At 36.1% G+C, this 24560-nt stretch overlaps 1 protein-coding gene and 1 long non-coding RNA gene across 2 annotated transcripts in view; both read right to left on the reverse strand.

Annotated features, from left to right (window-relative positions):
• LOC135216950 (uncharacterized) overlaps positions 1-720 on the reverse strand; it is a 303951-nt gene extending 303231 nt beyond the window's left edge. Inside the window, exons 1-2 of the long non-coding RNA XR_010314988.1 lie at positions 674-720; positions 469-537 (exon numbers count right to left, since the gene is read on the reverse strand). This is a non-coding gene — a long non-coding RNA (uncharacterized LOC135216950). The remainder of the gene's footprint in view (positions 1-468; positions 538-673) is intronic.
• Positions 721-6268: 5548 nt separating this feature from the next.
• LOC135211682 (uncharacterized) lies at positions 6269-6988 on the reverse strand. The gene has a single exon (XM_064244946.1). The coding sequence runs from the start codon at positions 6986-6988 to the stop codon at positions 6269-6271; it is 720 nt and encodes a 239-aa protein (XP_064101016.1).
• Between the last annotated feature and the right edge of the window lie 17572 nt (positions 6989-24560).

Genomic DNA, 24560 nt, shown 5'->3' on the forward strand with positions numbered 1-24560 from the left:
TTAAGGAGAGATGGCGGCTAAATTGCATCGAGTAGCTAATCCACTAAAACCCACTAGTAGGCCTACAGCAGCTGTAGCTACGACGACCCGAAAGGTGACGAAAGAGAACGTCGTCCTTCCTAACCTAACCAACAATTCCAACATGTCAGCTGTGTTCCAGTACAACCACAGAAAAAAATGAATGACATAATTTCCCCAGAGGTTAATAACGGTGACAAATAAGATATGTATGAATGACGTTATAACGCAACATAGGTACTAGGTATAACATCACTAAACCAGCAGACGATGTTCTACCTATGGTCCGAACACCGCAGCGGCAAGTCGCTGAACCTCAGAAGTGGCAGCCATTGGCATTTTATGTTTGTAGTTGAACTATTAAAACTGATTCCGCTGATAACTTCAATACTCGCATTACCGCTGACAACCCATGTTATTATCAGGGGAACAATTCAAAAGCAAACATACCTTGATTGTTTTGGAGGTTGGGCTGTGCCTGAACTCCATCCGCCATTTTTGGTTGAACACTAATTTGTTCTGAAATTGGGAAAAACACTTAATTTTGAACATGTAATTTCACCAGCAGCATTTTAAACCATTCAGATTTCACCATATATAACATATTGCACCAGATATTGTGACTAATATACAATTTTTAGCTGTCAGTTCTTACTCGAAAGTTAGACTTTTCTACACTTCCCACTAGATGGCAGTATTTTCAAAACAACATGGAAGAGAATAAAGCGCGAAATTTTGTTAATGAGAGATGACATTTGAAATATTGTGAGAATGCATGAGATTTATCTTCATCTTTCGCGTTTATTTTTGGAGGTCATTTTATCCATCCTCGTTTAGTCTATAAGGCAGAGGTATTTTTTTCATCGGCTAATATATATATATATATATATATATATATATATATATATATATATATATATACTATATATATATATATATATATATATATATATATACGAAGTAAATAAGCCCACCAAAAACTTCAGGTAAAGGAACATTTCCATCGCTCTTTTTAATCTGAAAGAATGAAGAGAATTTTCCCATCCAATTCTTAAGGAAATATTTTCTATTTTCTAAACTGTGGATAAATGAATCACGTGCTAAAGTGATTATAATCATATATATATATATATATATATATATATATATATATATATATATGTGTGTGTGTGTGTGTGTGTGTGTGTGTGTGTGTGTGCGAATTTTTATCACATATGTTAATAGAAGGGGAATTTTTTACTTGGTAATAATTTCGTCCTCTCGTGGATTCCCATTCAGTTAACATATATGAAAATATATTAATTCCGAGATAGGGCGAATTGGATATTAAGGGACATTTGTAGCTTCACACACTATATATATATATATATATATATATATATATATATATATATATATATATGGATGCAAATAAAATATTTTCTTCGATGTTGGTATGTCTCCTTTCTTCTTAGTTCTTCCAAGTTTTCACCTAATTTTGATGGCTAATTCAATAATGTGGTTGCCGTGTTCTCTGATTTTATATCATTATTTGGCTAGTTTCATCATTATATTCATTTTTGTCATCATTCTTGTTTATTTGTTGATGCCCTCCTTTCCACCGCAACTAAGCCCATCATGCATCCATTTGTTTGTCGGACGCAGTTTACAGTCTTCTTGGATAACTCGTTCTTCCGTGATATTACTGATTTTGAGTAGACAAGGCTTTGGCTTCTTGTTAAATGTCGTTAAATTCGATAGTTTAGTTCCGGGGTGTATGTATTCAAAAGTCATTTTTCTAGTTTCTCTGTCCTAAATAACCAATGAGACTCAATGAGAAAGACCACATAACTGCCTCGTGGGGACTTATTCACTGTTAATTTGGCTGTTTTTATTCCTTATAAACGCTGCAGTAAGATGCTCAAACTGTCAAAAGTAAGAAATAAAAGAACAAAGGACATCACCCATATTAAGCAAATGAAAGATAGGAATGGTACTGTCGTAAAAAAGGAAGAAGACATCCTGAAAAGATGGAAAGAGTATTTCGAACAACTGCTAAATGAAGAAAATGAAAGACTTGTAAGAGAGGATGGACAAGCAAACATGGGAATGGTAATGGGGATATCTAGGGATGAAGTGATACGAGCCTTAAAAAGAATGAGAAATGGGAAGGCAACAGGACCTGACTTAATCCCAGTCGAAGTTTGGAAAGCCTTAGGAGAGGAAGGGGTAGACATCTTGTATGATCTGATGGTAAAAATATTCGAACAGGAAAAGATACCAGAAGAATGGCGGGAAAGCATATTGATACCCATATTTAAAGGTAAAGGTGATGTCCAGGAATGCAGGAATTATAGAGGTATAAAACTAATGTCTCACACGTTGAAGATTTTGGAAAGAATCATAGATAGCAGGCTGAGAGAGGAAGTTAGAATAGGGAAGGAACAGTTAGGATTTATGAAGGGAAGCAGCACAACGGATGGAATATTTTGCATAAGGCAGCTAATGGAGAAATTCAGAGAAAAACAACGAGACCTGCATCTGGTATTCATAGACCTTGAAAAGGCCTATGACAGAGTGCCAAGGCAAGAAATATGGAGATGTTTGAGGGAGAAGATGGTGCCGGAAAAGTATGTCAGAATTATTCAGGAGATGTACAGGAATGTGTATACTAGAGTGAGGAGTAGTGTTGGTGAGACGGATGGATTTGAGATAGGAGTTGGATTACACCAGGGGTCAGCACTTAGCCCATTCATCTTCAACATCGTGATGGATGTAATGACCAGGGATGTTAGAGAAGCAGTGCCATGGTGCATATTATACGCGGATGACATTGTGTTGTGTTCAGAGGGGAAGGAGGAGTTGGAGGGGAGGTTGGAGAGGTGGAGAGCAGCACTTGAGGAGAGAGGAATGAGAATAAGCAGATCAAAAACCGAATATATGTGTTCTAGTATTACTGAGGACGGTGGAAGTAGCATAAGATTGGGTGGGGAAGAAATAAAGAAAGTACAGAAGTTCAAGTACTTAGGGTCCGTATTAGAGGATAGTGGAAGCATGGACCAAGAGGTGAGACACCGAATTCAGGCAGGATGGAATAACTGGAGGTCTGCATCAGGGGTACTCTGTGACAAAAAGGTCCCTCTGAAATTGAAAGGAAAGTTCCATAGGACGGTGGTCAGACCAGCAATGTTATATGGAACAGAAACGGCAAGTATGAGGAAAACAGAGGAGAAAAAGATGGATGTAGCAGAAATGAGAATGTTGAGATGGATGTCGGGAGTAACAAGGGAAGATAGGATTAGAAATGAGTATATAAGAGGATCAACAAAGGTAGCTGAAATATCGAAGAAAATACAGGAAGGAAGGCTTCAATGGTATGGACACCTGTTACGAAGGGAGGAACGTCATGTTGGAAGACATACGATGGAAATGGAAGTGCAGGGTAGAAGGAAGAAGGGAAGACCAAGAAAGAGATGGCGTGATTGTGTAAGGGAAGATATGGAATTGAAAGGTATAAATGAGAACGAGGCACAAGACAGAAATCGATGGAGACGACTCATTCGTAATGGCGACCCCATATAAAAATGGGTTTAAGCTAGGAAGAAGAAGAAGAAGATAAACGCTGCAGCTTCTTCAGTATATAGTTTGTTGCGCCATTATAGAGATTGCTACAATTTCTATAACTGTTTATATAACATTTTACAGGCATCTTGAACATAGCTATAGTTAAGTATTCCTTTATAGGTTCCATTTCTAGGTAACAGCGTCTCAAATCATGTTTGATCTATCATATTTAGATTTTCATTCTTATAACTTAGGTATACGCAGCCTACTGTCCCACTATTTTCATCTCTGTCATTCCTTTTAATCTCATAATATTCAGCTCCTTTAGGTTTTTTAAATCCTATAAGCATGCACTCTGTTTTATCTGCATTCGCTCCTGGTCTATTTCTGTTCCGCCATTTCTTTATATCCATCGGGTCCTCTGTTTTGGCCAGAGTAGCTTCAGTGTTGTCATAAACATAGGCAAAATTTGCTATTATCTGAAAGCAACTTCACTAGAACCTATGCTTCTTCCTTATCCTTATGTGGATGGCGGATTTAATGGGGGAAGCACTTGGTCAGGTGCCCCTCCCCCCAGCCCCATAGATATAAATAATAGAGCATTGTTTTCTTTCAATAAATCAGTAGTGGTAGTTGGTGTTTTTGTTGTTGTACAGTTATAGTTGTTATTATTGTAATACAGCTGTTGATGTTATTGTTGAAATAATCATTAACGAGGCAAATGTTTGCTACTAATAATGATTTACTGAAAGAAAGCAATGCTCTATTATTTATATCCATGGGGCTGGGGGGGGGGGAACCTGACCATGTGCCTCCCCCATTAAATCCACCATCCACATAAGGATAAGGAAGAAGCATAGGTTCTAGTGAAGTTGCTTTCAGATAATGGCAAATTTTGCCTATGTTAATGACAGCACTGAAGCTACTCTGGCCAAAACAGAGGATCCGATGGATATAAATAAATGGCGGAACAGAAATAAAAATAAAACCTAAAGGAGTTGAATAGTATGAGATTAAAAAGGAATGACGCAGAGATGAAAATAGTGGGACAGTAGGCTGCGTATACGTAAGTTATAAGATATGAAAATCTAAACATATGTACAGTCAAGCTACACACCTCACAGATATATATATAATTATGATATCTATATATATATATATATATATATGAAATAACTTTATCACGAAGTATATAAAACGTGATGCTATGTATAAATAAAGGTTTATTTGCCACGAAGGAAAAAAATGAAAAAACGAGTTTTTTCATTTTTTTTCCTTCGTGGCAAATAAACCTTATAATATATATATATATATATATATATCTATATATATATATATATATATATATATATATATATATATATATATATACTATATATATTATATATATGATAATCCTCAGTGGGCGGCCCCCTCCCCTTCACTAAAACAGTATCATAATTTGCATCGTCCATGATGTTCAAGGAGCTGCTGGTCTCTCAGTGCTTCAAGTAATTATTTCCACTTATGTCAATAAAATAAATGATTGCGTTGCAATTATTTACTTACAATTTTATCTATTAATTATTAATTGATAATTTAATTTTACTTTTCTAAAAACTGATCTCTTCTTTCTGTATTGTAGCTTTGCGTTACATATTTCAAATGAACACTATTTAATCAGATAGAAATCGTGTCCAAAAATCCTTGACAATAAACGGAAAGTTAAAGTCTTTTTCGATCATTACTTCTAAATGTGGGATGAATCCAAATGTTTTGTATGTAGCACACGTATATATATATATATATATATATATATATATTATATATATATATATATATATATATATTGTGTGTGTCTGTGTAACAATGATACTCATCACACGTTCATAGTAATAGCTGAAAAAGACCTAACTTTCTCATTTCTCTCTCTTTTTTCCCTTGTCCTTCTTTTTTATTTTATTTTATCATTTTCTTTTTATGATCTTCCACTATATTCTTTTATGTCATCTCTTCTTTACCGACAATTCCAAATCACACGATGGAGTATATAGGAGTATACAAAAGCGAGTCAAATATTGGTAAACTACGAGACTCCTCTTCTACATTTATCTACTGCTGAAGCAAACTAGTCACTGTGCTGTATCTGCTTTTTAACTGTGACTCAAGAAGTGTCTGGGAAGCACTGGAAAGGTTTTAGGCTTTTCGCTCTCTGAGTCAGAAAGTTCACACAGGATTAAAAGGAAATATAAATATTTGTTGAAGGGGGTCCTGCACTCTCATATGAGCAACATCATAAAAATTGATATTTTGATTATACGACAACAAAGGCAGTCACACCCCCTAATTGCAGTGACGGAAATATAAGAAGATTCGATTCAGGGCTGTTTCTAGCTTTGTGGGGGCCCTAGGCAAGATGCTGTTTGGGGGCCCTAGGCAAGATGCTGTTTTGGGTCCTAGATGGATAGGTAGGTAGGTATTTCATTTATCCCCGAGGGGTTTATCAAACGGTGATGAAGCTATTCCTAGCCCTTTGGATGGTTTACTAAGATGCAAGAAACTATTATACTTCACATTTATTTGTTTCACATATATTTCAAAGTGCAAAGATAAAAAATCAACACTTAAAATAATGCTTAATTAACATCACAGTCACACACTTACCAGAAAAGCAACTAATAATTCACATTATTCACAGTAACAATGTATTGTCCTCAAAATGTCTGCTTCATGGCTTTTTTTTACTCACAAAGTCATCAATGATGTCCTCAAATGACACCTGCTTGCCCACCTCATGGTTGATGTTGATTATTGCAAGACCAGTGAGTCGATCCTGTCCCATGGAAGACTTTAGATTGGTCTTGATGAGCTTCAGCTTTGAGAAGCTCCTCTCTGCTGAGGCCGCCACAGTCACAGGCAGAGTGCAGGCGATTCTCAGGGCAACCCACAGATTAGGATACAGTTCCTCCAAATGTTTTTTGTGAAGAAAGGTGAGGAGCTTAAGAGCAGTCATGTCATCTGAGGGTAAGCTTGACAAGTTTTTGACTGCCACAGCTAGTTCCTTTCCATCAATGTCACTTTCATTTCCAGTGCCTAATGTCATGCAGAGGTTGTCACACTGGTTGCTCAATGCCTGATCATCCAGTTTTTGGAAATTGAGCAGCACTCCAAATCTGTCTCTCATTAAACCCAGTGTTTCAAACCTATCAGTTAAGGATTCAGTGACTGTGTCGACAACAACATTAAGGAATGTTGCTTCCAGTCTCTTCATGGCATCTGCAATGGGCTCATGTGGGGCTTCATAAGCAAAGTGCTTGTTTGTGGTTCTTAATCTTTTGAGTACAGCCTCTTTAGCAGAGGCCTGAGCTGAAGCAAAGCCAGTTCTTCTGTAGTTAGTGGGAAATGTTTTTGCTTTAGTGAGGAGGTCAACTGCCACATCAAGCTGCATTTTGGGAGACTGCAGGAGCTTGCTGATATGGTTCACATGGTGTAGAATGACATACTATACGACTGTGCAAATGTTAAATCAGTATGACCCCACCTCTTCTGCCAAACTTTGGGCTTCAACCTTGGACAGAGGATCTGTCACTCCCCTGATCTTCAGCAAAGCGTCCCTTATATTAGAAACCATATAAAAAGCAAACGTTTAAAATATTTCCTTAAATCATAAAATAAATGACTTACCTTTATCTTTTGAGCGTTTTTCTTGGTCAGTTTTCTTTTCCTTTCGTTTTTCTGCGCCGCTGGGGTAACCTCTTTTTGATGCCATTACTGTGTGTTTGTTCTGTTTAATCCTCTCGTTAACAGGAATGGTGGGTCTAACTAATTATATAACACAGAAATCTGTAAAATGTAAACAACTGCAATTAATTACACAAATGCTAATAAATAAAAATTGTCACAGATACATTTAATATAAGGCGTACATGACAAAATCTTTAAATTTTAATATTTAAAATTTTAAAATGAAAAAATGTTCTAAGGGAAATTTCAACTTTTCATCGGGGCCCTCCCAAGTGGCTTGGGAAATTTAAATTTTCCAAGCTACCCTGAGGGTCCCCGGTGGCTTGGGGGCCTTAGGTAATTGCCTGGTCCGCCTGTAGCTAGAAACGGCCCTGATTCGAATTTCGATTTCGATTAGTAATGGGCTTCCGGGGATCTTAACTAACCTGAACATCTTTGAATGTAGTTGGACACATCCTAAGATTTGGCATACTAGATTAACCGACAAATCTATTTGTGAAGAGCCAGTATCCAAGAGTGCTAGCTGTGACAGTCCCCGTCTGTCGAGTACTTTCTGGTGCACTCTTTCATTATTATATATGACAATCTTAAGTCATTTCAAATGATATTGTAAATATAGATAAGCTTATAAATGAATCTGAAATTTAGGTTAAACGTCCAGCACCCAGGCACTCAACCATTCAGTTCTTAGGACAAAGAAGAAAAAAGTGCCGAGGCGGTTGCATAGTGGGGTAAAGAGAGCCAGAAAATACATGACATGAAATCTAAGGATCTAAAAGTGAAACTGGAGGAAATTTACGAAATTCCAAGATATAAGAAAACAAAATCGTGTAATCATTTATCTATTCATCATATTCAAACTCTAACAGAGAAAAACCATAAAACTCCTTGATGCTGCAAGGAGAATATAATGAAAAAAAAGCGCTGAATAACTGAGGTAAGGGCCATAAATTGGCCCTATTTACTGCACAGAAGTAATGACTGAAATGGAAACTGGCTCTTCTAGAATTAGATCAACACCAGGACCAAACCACATCCTGGCAGTTCTATTAACATCGCTCGAAAGGTAACAAATAAACCAAGTATTTCCTATGGCGAAAATCATTGACCAATAATGACATCACAGACATCTTGAATTATGTCATTACGTGTGCAACTCTTAATCCCAACAGCAAAAGGCAGTCTCCCAAAAGATGTCAACTATATGATGTGCTTTCCGCAAATCACAAGGAAAGCAGTTGTCAGACATCTAATGAAGAATGGTGTCCACCTAAACAGATAACTGGGTTTGTTGGTTTACAGTATCCCAGTTAATCAGCTAAACTGAATCAATAACCAGAATCCCAGATATACAGGGAATTTAGGCTACTATATAATTTTCATTCACATTGAATGTTTTAAGTATCATGTAATAATAATAATAATAATAATAATAATAATAATAATAATAATAATAATAATAATAATAATAATAATAATAATAATAATAATAATAATAATAAAACAACCCACATTATATATGATGGTCCCCCATGTAGCAACCACTCCCGGTCTCATTTTCTTTTATTGTTATGATTAGTGATTCCGTTGAAAATCAGCAAGGCCTTCGATACATCTATTTACTGCCGAATTTCGTGTTTTGGATACACCACGCTTAGTTTCAAATGAACTAGATAGTATATTCTATCCTGATCAATGGTAAACAAGGCAACCTCTTGTGGGGATAAACCTGAACTTATACACTGTGGTAAGAAATAATTAAATTTCCACCATTATTCTAACTCAAACGGAAATCACATTATAATTCAAGTGAAAAAACTTTGAGTAACTCTCTGGTGATCCAGCAAAGCCTATTGATATTGACAGAGACAATAGTCTGTTTTAAGTAATTACCATGAATAGTGAAAATTTTTCATATAAAGAGAGCAGCATTTTGTGCATGCTATGCGTGATGTTCATTGAACCAATTAATCTATTTCTCACCTGTACGTTCCCCACGCCGAGCTCATTATAATCACTGGACAAATAGGTTAATGACTTGCATGACCTTCCCTACTGAGGTAGAGTGAAGACGATGAGACTTGGTAGGGCCCAGCATATGCGTAAATTTATGAAATTCTGTTCAGCTATACAATATAAGAGTACTTGGTTCCAAATCTACATACATACTTATTAAAACAAGACACCTTTACACACGCATTTCATCACATTCCTAACAGGTGTCAGATGCTTTCTACTCAAGTTTCAAAATTATTCTATTTCACCGAGCCTAGATTGCCCGTGCATATCAAGGTCTCATGTATAATTCACTTCATCTCTAGCAACACAACTCAGTCGATGCACATATTTAAACAAGTTGCACAAGTTCACAAATATCCTGCTGGGCGGTCCAACACGCAGTGCTACTGGTCATTTCACTGCTTCCAATACAGGATGCACTTGTAATTGATCTGGCACTTTGTATTTAATTCTGGAATCAGATCTAACTGATCTGCGTTCAGTACCTGCAACAACCAAAATGCATGTCCACACAAAGGAGGCTCTGAACGATTTAATACCCCGAGCTAGAACTGATCTACATGTAAATCTTCTCCTCTCTTTTCAACGCTCTCTATAATCTGTTATTTTGTTGACATAAAAGTTTATTCCAGATGAGTATACACTTGATTATTATTTTTAGGGACTATATTCCTTTCATGGCTGTCATTATACGCTATTATTATACCACATTTCTGTTGTATAGGAAAACAATATATTTTACTATATTTTTGTTTTACCTATATCAGAGATATTGTATTGTAATATTGCCCTTTGTGCACAAAATTCGAGTACTTTGAAACTGACTATAGCCAATTATGTATAATCTTTTTTTTATAACAATAGTGAATAGTATTTTATTTCCTTTGAACGACCTTTTGTGTAGATATATAACATTGAAATATGTGATAATCATTTCTAGTGGAATGAAGAATTTTCGTCACCCGCTTCCATCTCTGCCTATTGTTTTCTCTTCTAACCTCGCTTTCCACTCCACTTTTCTAAAAATGAAAGTCTCACCTCTCTTCATTTGTTCTTTATCATTTTGTTTCTCTGCTTAGGATCTTCACCTATTATCCTTTAGATTATGTCAACATAGGGGCCCTATATGGGGACTTTGTCATTTAAGTTGACCTTGCTGAACCGTGGCATATGGGCTCCACCAAGAAAAAGTGGAGTAAGGCATCTTGACGCCAGGAAACCACAAAAGAGGGTCTCAGATCCAGGAAAGTCCAAGGAAGGGACACTTGGTCGCTAAGGAAATGCAAGAGGGCCTGTCATGTAAAACACGACAATTATAATGTGCCTTTGAGCAAGAGAGACCAGAAGTTGGTACTACTGTTTATGTTGATTAACATGAAAAGAAAAGGAGAGGCAGGAGAATGTCTGTTTGGACAAAACCTCGGCTTTCTAGACAGCCTGTATTTCAGAAATATTTTTGGAAACTACGTTCCAGAGAGCTGATGGACACGAATCTTTGCTGTCTGTCTACACATAACTTTTCTAGCTGCCGACTAGATCGCAAGCTTTCGAGGATAATAAAACTTTTTTAACATCTGCGATTTCTCCTAAGCTGCAACGAGCTCTAACGAAATCTGAACAACTTCCCAGTGACCCTTGAGACTACAATCTCTAAATCATGGGGATTCGAAGTAAAATTCAGGAATGTAGGGTAAGGGTTTAAATGGACAGAGGCTCTAGCTTTCACAGTGATTTATAATGATCTTATATTGTCTATAGGTGCATACTTTTATTTCTGTTACAATTATCTTAAGATTTTTGTTGAATGTAAATGTTTACACCATGTTTTGTCACTCCAGTCTCTACAGTTTCCTCCACGGCCCATTGTACGGTATGCAGTAGAATTTCAAAATCAAACTCTAACGAAGTTTTACAGGGGTTCATACTCATGGGTAGTTGGGTAATGTTGCTTTTCTTAGCAACATTCACTTCAGGGTGTGATCTCCCTGCCTACACGAGTTAAGGTAGAAGAGACCCTTTTCCTTGCCAGGAAGCTCTTTTAGGAGAAACCACTCTGAAATCAAACCAGTGGGCAGAAGGGCCCATTTAGTCTTGGCAGGCAACCCTTCTAAGAGAAGGATACTCTGAATTCAAACATTGTTCTCCAACCTTGGACTGTGCCATAGCCATTGTACCGTGGTCTTCCATGGTCTTGGGTTCGAGTTCCCTTGCCTGAGGGTACAGTCAGGCATTTATTTTCTTTTTTGTTCACTTTCCTTTTTTTTTTTTTTTTTTTCAAAAAGTGTGTAGGAGCAGTCAAAGGTGTAGAAGGTGCACTGGGATTTGAAGGAGCAATTCAGTTACAAGCACCGCAACTCACTTGCATGGCTGTAATTGCTAGTGTTATCCTTGGCCAAAACAGTGAAGATTCAGCACAAGCAATCATGGGTGTGACCCCCTGGTGAGCACTGTGCAATTTAGCTAGGACTTCACTCCTGAGGGATTGGTTGGTTGGTTGGTTTTATAAAGTTTAGGTGTAACACCAAGCACTGGGGCAGCAAAGGCCATTCAGCGCTTACTGTATAACTATGAAATTATAAGACGTGTTATATCATATAAAGCAGGTTTATTTCTTTGAGATAATTTACTATATTTTGAAGTGGGGCATTTTCTCCCAATAGTTCTTCAAGTGGGATATTATATATGTTATTGGATCTTCGTTTTCTTTCGAATTTTTTGCATTCAGTTAGCAGATGACGGACTGTGACCAGAGTACGACAATGGTCACAGTAAGGGGCCTGTCTTTCCTCGCCTTGCAACATCAAGTATTTGTGTGTCAAGTATGTATGTCCTATTCTTAATCTTGTTAATATGATATCTTCCCTTCTTTGACATTGTTGTCTATTCCAAGGTTGTACAGATGATTTAATATGCTTTAATTTATGATTCAATTCTAGCCATTCTTTTTCCCATTTTGATTGACAGTATTCATTTATTGTTGTTTTAATGTCATTGTAAGGTACCTATTTGTATTTTTTTGATAGACTCCTTTTTTACTGCCTTTTTGGCTTCTTTATCCACCTCTTCATTACCCTTTATGCCCACATGGGAAGGGACCCAACAGAGTTTTATATTTATAGATTTCCGTTTTACTATTATATCTATCCACTCTCTTATTTCTTCAATTACGGGATGAGAAACTGTGTATTGTCTTAGCGCTTCTAAAGCACTGTAAGAATCCGTGTATATTACAAAGGTATCGTTTGCTTTTCCCACCATAAAGGTATATTTTATAGCCTCTAATATAGCATTAATCTCTGCAGTGAATATCGAGCATATTTTTGGAATTTTTTCCCTTATTTTTATATTTTTTGTTACTACAGCATAGCCTACACCCTCCTTCGACTTGGAACCATCTGTATAAATACTAATATCCCGTTTATGTTTTTCCTGGTGTGACAGAAATTCACTCTTCAATTGTGCATCTGTTACCTTCTTATTAAATGATTTCTCACAGATTTCTATTTTAGCATGTCTCCACGGAGGTATTTTAGAAGTTGTTATTTTTGATATGCTACTTGTTCCTAATTTTAGATGTTCTATATCAGGTTTTAATCTATTCTCCAATGGTTTAGAGGCTCTTGGTTTGTCGTCATAATTATTTGTTATGTTCTTCATATATTTGGTGTTTGGATTATCATTAAGGTTATTTATTTTAGCTATGTATTTTAATCCCATTTCTTCTCTTCGTACTTTCAGGGGATCTATTCCTGCTTCTACATACAGACTTTCCACGGGGGAAGTTCTGTAGGCTCCAGTGCATAGTCTAATACCCATGTTATGTATGACATCCAGTTTTGTTAATAAGGTTTTAGAAGCACTACCATATACTTGACATGCATAATCAAGTTTACTTAGACAAAGAGCCTTATATACTTTTATCAGAGAGGTTCTATCAGCACCCTACTCATTATGCGCAATTACTTTTATTATATTTAAGGATTTTCTTACTTTTATCGCCAGTTGTTCTATATGTTCTTTATATGTAAGTTTTTTATCAAGTATTACACCGAGGAATTTTATCTGATCATCATATTCAATTATATCATTATTTATAAATAAAGTAGGAATTAATTCCTGTTTTTTTTCTTGATCTTGTAAATCTGACAGCTTTTGTTTTTGCGGAGAAAATTTAAAACCCTTGTTAACGGCCCATTTTTTTACCCTATTTATGGCTGCTTGCAATCTGTTGCTTATGTCCAGCGCTTTTTCACCACTACTATATATGACGAAGTCATCTACAAAAAGGGATCCTTGGACTCCTGGCGGGATCATTTCAATTATCTCATTTATTGCTATTGCAAACAACGCCACGCTTAGTACACTACCTTGGGGGATTCCTTCCTCCTGGATAAATGAATCAGAGATTTCTGCCCCCACTTTCACTTTTATATATCTTTCAGATAGGAATTCCCTAATATATTCATATAAATTGCCTCCTATTCCCCATTCTATCAATTTTTTTAAAATCCCTCCCCTCCAGGTGGTATCATATACCTTCTCTAAATCAAAAAATACTCCTATTGTTTGTTTTTTACCAACCATTGCATTTTGTATCTCTCTTGTAATCATTAAGAGGGGATCTATGGTACTTTTATTTTTCCTGAATCCAAACTGTCTGTTTGACAATAGCTGTTTATTTTCTAATACCCATATTAGTCTGTTATTCACCATTTTTTCAAATATCTTACTTAGACAACTAGTAAGGGCTATTGGCCTATAGCTGCTTGGTGACTCTGGGTCTTTTCCTGGTTTTAAGCCTGGTATGATTAAAGATTTTTTCCAGGTTTTAGGTATGCTGTGAGAGTGCCATAATTCATTTAAAATTTCTAATAAAAAGGTTTTGCTTTCTTCTGGTAGGTTTTTTATCATTTCATATCTAATGTTGTCTTCCCCTGGAGCTGTTGGACTTGCAAGTTTCAGGACATTTTCCAGTTCTTCCATGGTGAAAGGAAGATTATAGATTTCCTGATTATTAGATTTTATTGGTATTGGGACATAATTTTTGATTTTTAATTGGAATTTCTTTGTATAATTCGAGATACTAGATGTTTTGGCGAAACATTTTCCCAATTCATTTGCGACTACTTTGGGATTTGAAATATATTTGTTTTCTACTTTTAATGTAGGTAATGGTTCTGGCCGATATCTACCCTGCAGTTTATTTATTTTCTTCCAGATTTCTTTGTCTTGAGTTTTAGAATTTATATTATTAATATATTTTTTCCATGAATTTCTTTTGGCTATCTTGAATATTCTTTTCTGCTTTGCTTTAGCTCTCAAATATGCAATTCTATTGGCATCACATTTATGTCTCAGATATCTTCTAAAGCATGTTCTCGTAATCTTCCTTGCTGCTTTACATTCTTCATTCCACCAGGGTACCAGTGGTCTAGTCGGATTGCCTGAGGTAACTGGAATAGTTTCATTTGCTTTATCATCTATTGTTTTTACTAGATGTTCATAAGCATCTATGTGGTTTGTAAAGTCAGATAGTTTTTTGTTAATCACCGTTTTCTCTTTATATAAATTCCAATTTGCTTCTTCCATTTTCCTCTTCGGTATATATGTTATATTAGAATTATTTTTTAGCTCAATTTGTATTGGCCAGTGGTCACTCCCAAATAAATTATTATTTACTTTCCAACTGAAATCTGTGGCAATTTCTGGGGAGCATAAAGTGATGTCTATTGCAGAGGTGCTATTATGATAAACATCAAATCTTGTTGGAGAACCATCATTTAAAATAATCAAATTTTTGTTATCTATAAAATATAGGACAGTGTTTCCTCTCCTGTCAGATGATGTACTTCCCCACATGGGATGTTTGGCGTTGAAGTCACCTACTAATAAGTAAGGTTTTGGCAATTGTTCTATTAGATTTTCTAAGTCTTCCACTTGTAATGGTCTATTATTTCCAAGATGATCTATTAAGCGACTTTCTAACGACGGTTCCATATATATTGAGCATATTGTTATTTTTTTTTCCAGGAATACTTTAACTGCACATGCCTGTATTACCGAGTTAATCCTAACAGGTTGGCATTTGATTGAAGAATGCGTTATGATTGCAGTTCCTCCTTGGCTGTTGTCATTTAAAATTTGTGTTGATTTCCACACATTATAATTTATGCCAGCATTGAGAACATTACCTATTTTAGTTTCCTGTAAGCAAATAATATTTGCATTACATTCTCTAATTAGTGATTTTAAGTTTTCATTATTTGATACGTATCCTCTGATATTCACTGTAAAATAGACATTTTAAGAAGGTTTAGGGTTTTGTTTTAGTATCTTTATTTGTTTTCCTGAACTTTGAATTTTATTGAAGTTGTATAATTTTGCTGTACTTTGTTCTTCTTTTGGTGGGTGATGTATTTCTGCTATTGTTTTCTTTATTGGCTGAAGAGTCTCAGATGTTCTTTTTATTAGAGGTGCATTTAAATGGCTTTTGCTCTTGGGTTCTATTTCAATACTTTCTTCAATTTTATCTGATGTTTTAACTTTCTCTTTTATTTGGGTTTCTCTTTTTTCATTTTTTGTTTGCAAGCAATTTTCGTTGACTTTGTCTTCTCGGTATTCATTTTTATCCATATAGATTTTGGGTCTTACTGATTGTTTAATTTGTTTTTTGGATTTGGGTGACGTTGTTTCAAGTAGTCTTTTTTTGTCTTTTGAATTAGCTCTTGTGTTTTGCTTGTCCTCCTTGGTTTTGGGTGGAGTTCTCTCTAAAGGCCTCTTTTATCTTTAGCTTCCAGCTCATTATAATTATCTTGTAATATTTCAGCTATATATGTATTATTCTCTTGTGTTTCTATTTCCTCCAATATCTCAAATGAATTTGAACATACAGTTGCACAAGTATCTTGATTTCTTGCTATATTAGTTTCTTGTAAAGTTATTTTTTCTTCTGATTTATCTATTAGGTTTGTTATTTGCTTCCATTTTTGTTTCATTCTTTGAGCTCATTGCAGCAGAGAACATTTGCTTCCTAGCGGGATCATGCATTCCTCTAACTCTCAACTCTAGTTTGGCTTCTCTTATTGGCATTCCTGATCTCTCCTGAAGTAATTTCAGTTCTGTATTGTATATATAGTACATACACTCCTTAGACCTAGCATGGTGATTTTGGCCACAGTTTACACATTTTGGTTCACCACACTTCCACTGCGTGGTATGTTTGTCAGATCCACAATATGCACAAATCGATATATTTCTGCAATTTTTCCATGTATGCCCATATTTACTGCAGTTTTGGCACTGTAGTGGTTTTGGAACATAAGGTCTCAGTTCTCTATTTTGGCCCATGATTTTAATTTTGAAAGGCAATTCTTGGCCTTCAAATTTTATTTTTGCTATTTTCAATGTCTTTTCATTACTTTGTTTACTGGTTATACTGTAAACTTCACAATCTTGTACATTGTTGTACCTTTTTTTAAGGGAATCCAGCAAAATATTTTTCTCTATTGGCTCTTCACTTTTAGGAAGTACTACAGTACCCTGTACACTGTTCATATTGTCGTGCTTTCTTATCGTTACTTTTATATTGTCTATGTTCTTTATGGTTAAATAATTTTCAGATTGATTTTTTGTAGTGTGGTTTCTATTAACCACTCCTGTTCTTTTATTTGTCTAAATGACATTTCTGAGGTTGGGTGCCTACTTAACAAATAATTTTCCAATCTTAATGCTGATATTTTTCTGTCAGTTTCCAAGGTCAAGAACCTTGACCAACTTCCACTCCCAAAGAGGGAGTCGAAGTGAGTCAAGGTTGGGTCAATTCTAAATTTGCTTTTTCTTTGTGGCTTGTATGGTATTAAAGTTTTAATACCAGCCTGTTCTTCATTACCTGGGTTTTCCTTAGAACAGTCCATTGCCATGCCAGAAGTCGTAGGGGTTTTTGTTTTAGTTTCCATATATATAAAGTTGAAATATTTCGTCCAGGATGAGATCCCTCTCACCAAGGAGGCCCAACTGAGGGAGGAGCAATACTGTTACGCTATGGTAACTGCCCTGGGACACTCACCTGGATATACGCCATACCCACAGTGCCTTAAGGGTCGTCAGTCCCAAGAGATCGGACCCAGCACTGTGGGCATGGCTTGACATAAAAATTTCCCCTCGCTCGACCACGTCAGGTACTCTAGTTTTACGGGTGGAGTGGCATGCCGTCCAACTCCACCCTCCATCAAGTTAAAAGAGCGTTCAATTCAATACTCCAAAACCACGCCAAGGTCGTCAACGAAAGAAGAAGGAGGGAAGAGGGAAAATTTAGAGGAGGAGGGGTAAAGGAGTGAAAGGTCCCAATGTTCAGTTGGATCCACAGCAGAGAGTAGGCATACAGGGGCATACTCCCTCTGCAGTGGATCCCTAAGCCCCCCACCTCGTCAAGGAGTTGGGATCAGGGGGCCTGAGGGATTGGGGAATCACAATTCTGTCCTTGTACATCACAATGCTCCTGATAGTGTAGCGGTCATCACAAAGTTGGAAGAAGTCACGGATCTAGTTTGAAATCTCTTGACGAGTGTCAGGGAAACTATGTTCAATGGTTTCGGAGAGAAAACACAAGTCTAAGTCATTGGTTGTGGCTGTTCTGACCATGTTCCAGGTAACAGACTTCAACTGCAGGCACAAAGTGAGGAAGAAGCAGAAGCATAGAGACTCCTTTATAGTGTCTTCATCGCCAACAGGATTATTGTCTTTGGTGGCAGCCACATCATTTGGGAGATTCACGAGGAGACCGATTGGTTGGCATGAAATGCAGTCAGCAGCTCGATGGCGAATACCTGGGATGTGGACCATGCAAAATCTTTACTGCAATGTTTTTTTTCTGCCAGATTACCTAGGCGAGTATTTGGAATTTCTTGTAATGAGCGGTCACCAAACACTTTCAACAATGGCCTATGATCTACAGCAATAACAAGATCCAAGCACCCCACAAAAAATACTGTGATTTGTCTAGTGCATCTGCAGCAGCTAGGGCTTCCCCACTCAATGGGTGTGTATTTGGTTCCACAGCATGAATGAGCCTACTCCTGACCAATGTCACTTTCCCTTATATTTTGCAGCAGAAAGGAGCTGTTCCCCAACAATTGCAATGTTTCTGGAGAAGCCAGAATCCTATGCCTGTCTTGGACCAGTCTGTAGCCAATCATGTTGGTTTTTCTGGATAAGAATTTTTAATGCCCAACTCACGTCTCCCTCACAATTGTTGTTTTTGACTCTTTAAAGAGTTCTTGAAGGCATTCATTCCACTGAAATTTGGTTCCTGATTTCAGCAGATCTTGAAATGGTATCATTCTGTCAGCCATACTGAATGTGTAAAAGTCTTAATTGACCACTGAAAACCAAAAAAAACATATCGGTGATGTTTTTTTTGTGGAGGGAAATCAAGAATGCCCTAAGGTCACTCATGATTTCAAATCCTGTGAACTCAACAGTATCCTGTCGAAAAAGGAACTGAATTTGTCCCGGTTGAGTGTAAAGCCACGGTTACCGCAAATGTCTAACCACTTAACTGCTTGAAAGGAACTGTCTTCAAGGTTGGCGGACTAGAGTAGTGTATTATAAAATATTTTGTTCTGTTGGATAGTCAGATACTATCTCATTATATCTCCTAGTTTAACCATCTCCAGATGCAATGTACCCCTCAGAGGCTGTTCTGTATCGATATCTGCCCCATAGTAGGGTAATAAAGGTGGTGAGACATAGTATGAATAGCACACTGTGATAACCGTTTCATGCATAAAAAAAAAAAAAAAATTCTTCTTCATGCCCTGTGGAACAGCCCTCACTTGAAATGACAATAGTGTGTGGTGGGATTCCCTTGTTGTATGGGTATTTAATGGCCGACTGTACGTCTTGGTTCTCCGTTTTTCTCTGCACAAATAACCATGCAGTGGCACCAAGGGACTGGTTCTCCAATGGAAACTGGTTCAATAGCTCCCAGGGCAATATCACGGTCAATGTCAGCCTTTACTTTGTTCTGCCAGTGAAGGGGTACTAGAACTGGTGTATGATAAGCTATTGGTTCAGCGTTGGGATCGTCAACTTAGGCAGGGGACCATCCAGCATGGGCTAAGACATGCTCACATGTGTTGAAAGTGCTCAAGAGATAAGTGCTTAGTAAAAACTGCCACAGTTTTTCTTGTTTATTTTCTGTTGCAGGAAATGGAAGCCAAGTTGGTGGTGGTGGAGGACGTTGTCAAAATTATTTCATCTAGGCTGGCACTGTCTTGGGGAGCAAAACCTTGTCTGTTGTTATTGTTGCTATTAGTCAATCCAGCTGTTGGAAAGCTTTCTGGGATGATTCCAAGAGCAAGACATCCTCCACGACTCAAGACAAGTTTGTCTGAATAGTCAGTTACATATGTCCATATGTCATTTGCCTTGTTTCAACAATTACACGGTTGTTTTTTCCAGATAGGCTGAGCATGGTAGCTCTAAAAATCGCGATTCCTTGGTTGTCAGCATCAGTATTTTCATTGTCATAGGTAATAAATCAGGTCACAAAGGCCAAGGTGGTGGAGTTCCATGTAGCTGCACATATGGTTGAAATCTAGATCTTTGGCAAAACCAACGGTCAGGGAGTTTATCATAGACTTGGCATTCTAGTGCTACTGGAATTCGATCTGAGCTGTGTCCTTTCAAAACCACAGAGCAACGTTCTCAGCCACTTTCATCAAAGTGTGTGTCCCTATTATCCATTGAATAAGAGTTTGCAGCACAGATGGCATAGAATACAGCACTTTCACAGTCATTTGCAGAATGTGTGGTGATTGCACTGACATAAACCACAAGTATGGCCATATGCAAGACGCTGTGTAATGATGGAAATCATTTATTTGAAATTGATGACAGTATCCATGGAGATTGGTGGACATAAAACCCGAATTGGTTTCCATCTTATCAAGATGTTAAGATAACCACTTGAAGTTGACATTGTCTATGATGAAGTGTACTACGTAAGTGCGTAACTGTAACCAACCCAAGTGCGTAGCAGTGCGTAGGCTCATATTGCTCTGTTCGAGTCGAGTACGGCGACGCTAAGAGGAAACGAATGTATCTCACCTGATATTCATTTGAAATGGCGTATTTCTCCCTCGTTAAAGGGAACTAGTATAGGGTCCGGTGTAAGAACCAGTATAGGGGTCCAGTATACAAATCAGTGTCTGTTCTAACTGTTATGGAAGGATTACTGGGAATAAGTTGCTTTTACAATATATCCATGGAATGATGACAACTGGGAATAGGTTACTTTTACAATATATCCACCTTCTATTGAGAAGAAATATTAAAAAACCCTGCGGGAGCCAGCCTTTCTCTCAACCCTTACTACAACAATGAAGATTTGACCGTCTCAGACGTCAAGTACCTGTTCCAGCTGAGAATATGCCAAGAATTATATTAGCCTAAGCCTATGAGGTACCATTATATTAGCTTATGGTTTCAATTGTTGTGGATAGTAACAGGAATATTATAATTATATTCATACATAAGAACTGTCTTGCGGATGCGGCCCGTTGCACTTTTGCCATGTCCACGCTTGCCACATCAGTGGCGGAACTAGGTCATTATGGGCCCTGGTGCAAATTATTTGAGTGGGCCCCTATCATGAAAAGCAAAATTAATTGCCATTACTTGACTTACCGGTAACTAATGCTCATAAATAAATCAACACACATACATTTATATGATTCATGGGTGTGTGTGTGTATATAGCCAACTACTTGTATAAACATATGATTATATGAATTATAATATATATATATATATGATATATATATCTATATATATTATATATATATATAGATATATATATATATATATATATTATTATATATTAATGAAATTTCTTTGAGTGACGTCACAAACCTTTCCACCTCAAATTTAAAGTATTTAATAGTCTCTTTTGACATATTGAGAGATATAGGAGCTAATTTACCAGTAATATTAGATAGTTTTCAATACAAAGACATCTCTAACTACTTATATGAAATGAAAGGCATCAGGTGCATGTGAAACGTTTTAGGCAGAAGCCTTCTAGAAGCTTCTAATATGATGTAACTATACAGAAAAATGGTGAAATCTTCACGTAGTTTCTCGACAAAAACGTACACGTCCAAAACAGACTCGAACGAGTAAGATGGACATGTTTTCTAAACAAAACCGGAGACTTCAAGATCTCCTTATCTCAAGTGATGACAGCTACTTCCTGCTTCGAACGGACAATGCTATTTTCTCTCTTTTCACATTCTATGTTATTCTTAACTTTTAAATATAGTATATATATAGATATATATATATTATATATAATATCATATATAATATTATATATATCTGTATATATGCTGTTGCTTTCGCAATGCATATCATCCTCTCCGTAACTGTATGAAGTGTTGTAAAAGTGTTTGCAATATTTTCAGGTTTCTGATTTTGCTTAGAGTTAGTGTGTTTTAATAATGTGTTCAGAATTCACAAAAACATAATTTAAAAGAATAACATAGAATGTGAAAAGAGAGAAATTAGCATTGTCTGTTCGAAGCAGGAAGTTGCTGTCATCACTTGAGATAAGATCTAGAAGTCTCCGGTTTTGTTTAGAAAGCATATCCATCTTACTCGTTCGAATCTGTTTCGGACGTGTACGTTTTTGTCGAGAAACCACGTGAAGACTTCACCATTTTTCTGTATAGTTATGTCATATTAGAAGCTTCTAGAAGGCTTCTGCCTAAAACGTTTCACATGCACCTGATGCCTTTCATTTCATATAAGTAGTTAGAGATGTCTTTGTATTGAAAACTATCTAATATTACTGGTAAATTAACTCTTATATCTTTCAATAATATGTCAAAAGAGCCTCGTAAATACTTTAAATTTGAGGTGGAAAGGTTTGTGACGTCACTCAAGGAAATGACAATACTTAATTTCATTCGTGAAAATTCTATAATCATATCTTTTATTTTAAAACTTTTATGCTCTAAATCAGATAATAATAAATGTTATTTATGAATGTAATCCCAATTTCCTTCTATTTATTGTTTAAAAAGAGAATATTAAAGATTTAGCAAAGGAACTTCGGATCCAAAACGATTTGAGCCAGTCAGGCAGTAATGTCTTGCCCAGTTATCTACCATACAAGAGATTTTGTCACTCCGAGACTTACCATCACGTTGCGTAGAAGGGCATACAGAAGTCGCTTTACCTTTCTCTTTCTCTCTCTCTCCCTGCACGAGAGATTTTTTATTTCACATTAATGTAAAGATTTTATACTAAGTGGTTGGTCATTTGTAAATTTTAGATTTGGTATTTCTTAGATTTATTTAATATTGCTTAGTGCTTCTTTGTGAAATCTGAACATTGTGAAAGTGTGTAACAGTGCCTTTTTTTAATACTATGGCGAACTTTTGGAATATGGTGAATTTTTTGAGCTAGCTACAGCAGAAACATAATTGGTACCAAGGTAATGCGTTATTACAAGTATTAAGTGGCAACTTAAAAGCATATTTACAGCGGTTTGGTGAAACTATTTCATTTTTTACACATTGCAAATTTTTATGTTCTGTGTTTAATTCTTTTGAAGTGATTTTATACATTTATCTTATTGAAGTGTGTTTTTCTTTTACATTTGTGTGATTAATGCTTTCTTAGTGTTTTTGCAATTTTGGTATTTTCCACATTTTTGTTTGCATTTACATTCACAATTTGATTAACTTAATTGCTTTCATTAATTAATAGTTGCATATTTAATTAAATTTAACACTTGTGAATTACTTTGCATTTACTTAGAATTCTTTTCAAGTTTTATTGTTGTTTAACACTTATTATTTTTCGAATTTTAATTGATATTTAACTTTGAATTTTCTTGAATAATTTAATTGCTTGATTAATTAATTTCTTGATTTTTGTGATAAATTAATTTAGATTTAGTTTTACTTAATTAATTCAAGAATTAGTTAACAATAAATTTCCCAGAGATTGTGAATTTCACTTATAAATTTTGAATGTAATAATAAATTTTTGTATTTAAAATTTTTACGAATGTTTTATTCTTTTCACCAGTATATTTAATTTTATTTAGGTAGAAATATTGAGTGGTAATTGAGCTGTTTCCCTTCAAGTTAATTAATGTGAGTTTGAACCAGGGAAATACTTACTTTTAAAAGTTGCTGATGGAGTGATACCCTTTAATTAGTTTAATTATATATAAGATTACCTCACCCCTGTTTTAATGAACTTAAGTCTGATTTTCTGCAATATTGATAAGCATTTAAGGGATCACTGTTGCCTTTAGAGTATTCAGTCGTATTTTATTTGTGATGAAGGTTCAAGTGTCTGGCTGTTGTGAGGTAACTATTTTATGATGGTAAGTGTAGTAACCAGATACTTGGCACTTCGTGACAAGTATATAATACTTGTGTGTGCGTGTGTGTGAAAATACCAAAAGCTTACTAAAATATTAGAAGTCACGTATTCATCATGATCATTATCATCGTTAAGATTGTATGATTACTATTGGTATTATTATCAGCATAACTTTTATTCTTATCTATACTCTTGTATCATCATTATCATTTTTGCAACTATGATTATTTTTATAATTATCAATATAGTAATACTAATACTACTACTACGAATAACAACAATGCTAATAATAGTAGCAATAATGATAATGATGATACTATAATATAGAGAAGAATAAAAACTATTACTATGATCATCATTTACATTATTTCTATTACCTAAACATATTTACAAATATATTACCAAATCAATCTACTAAGACATTATGATGGGGCCAGATGGGCCCCCAATCACAGTGGCCCCTGGGGCATTGCACCTCCTGCACCCTAAGAAGTTCCGCCACTGTGCCACAGTATGAGCATGGATCCAGTTGTATGGTGTCTGTGGTGGGAGGCTGTTTGGACTTTTTATAAAAACTCCTGTCTGCTTCAATAGCATGTGAATAAATCAGATGCGATGCAGTGCTTACCAGTCTCTTTGGCCTCAACAAATGGAAAACATCCTCTATTGTCATGTCTTGGTTCTTACCACCAAAAAGATCAAGTTGTATCTCAGGGTCTGTAATTGGTGGTCTTGCTGTAATGCCCCGAGTATAAGAACATCTTGAAGAATTGTGTGCAGCTAAGGCACTGAATCATAAACTTGCAAACCCCATCCTGTACTCAGCGATATGTGCCAAAGCTTCCAATAGGCTCCTC

This window comes from Macrobrachium nipponense, chromosome 19 (genome assembly GCF_015104395.2).
Source record: "Macrobrachium nipponense isolate FS-2020 chromosome 19, ASM1510439v2, whole genome shotgun sequence".
Taxonomy (NCBI): Eukaryota; Metazoa; Arthropoda; class Malacostraca; order Decapoda; family Palaemonidae; genus Macrobrachium; species Macrobrachium nipponense.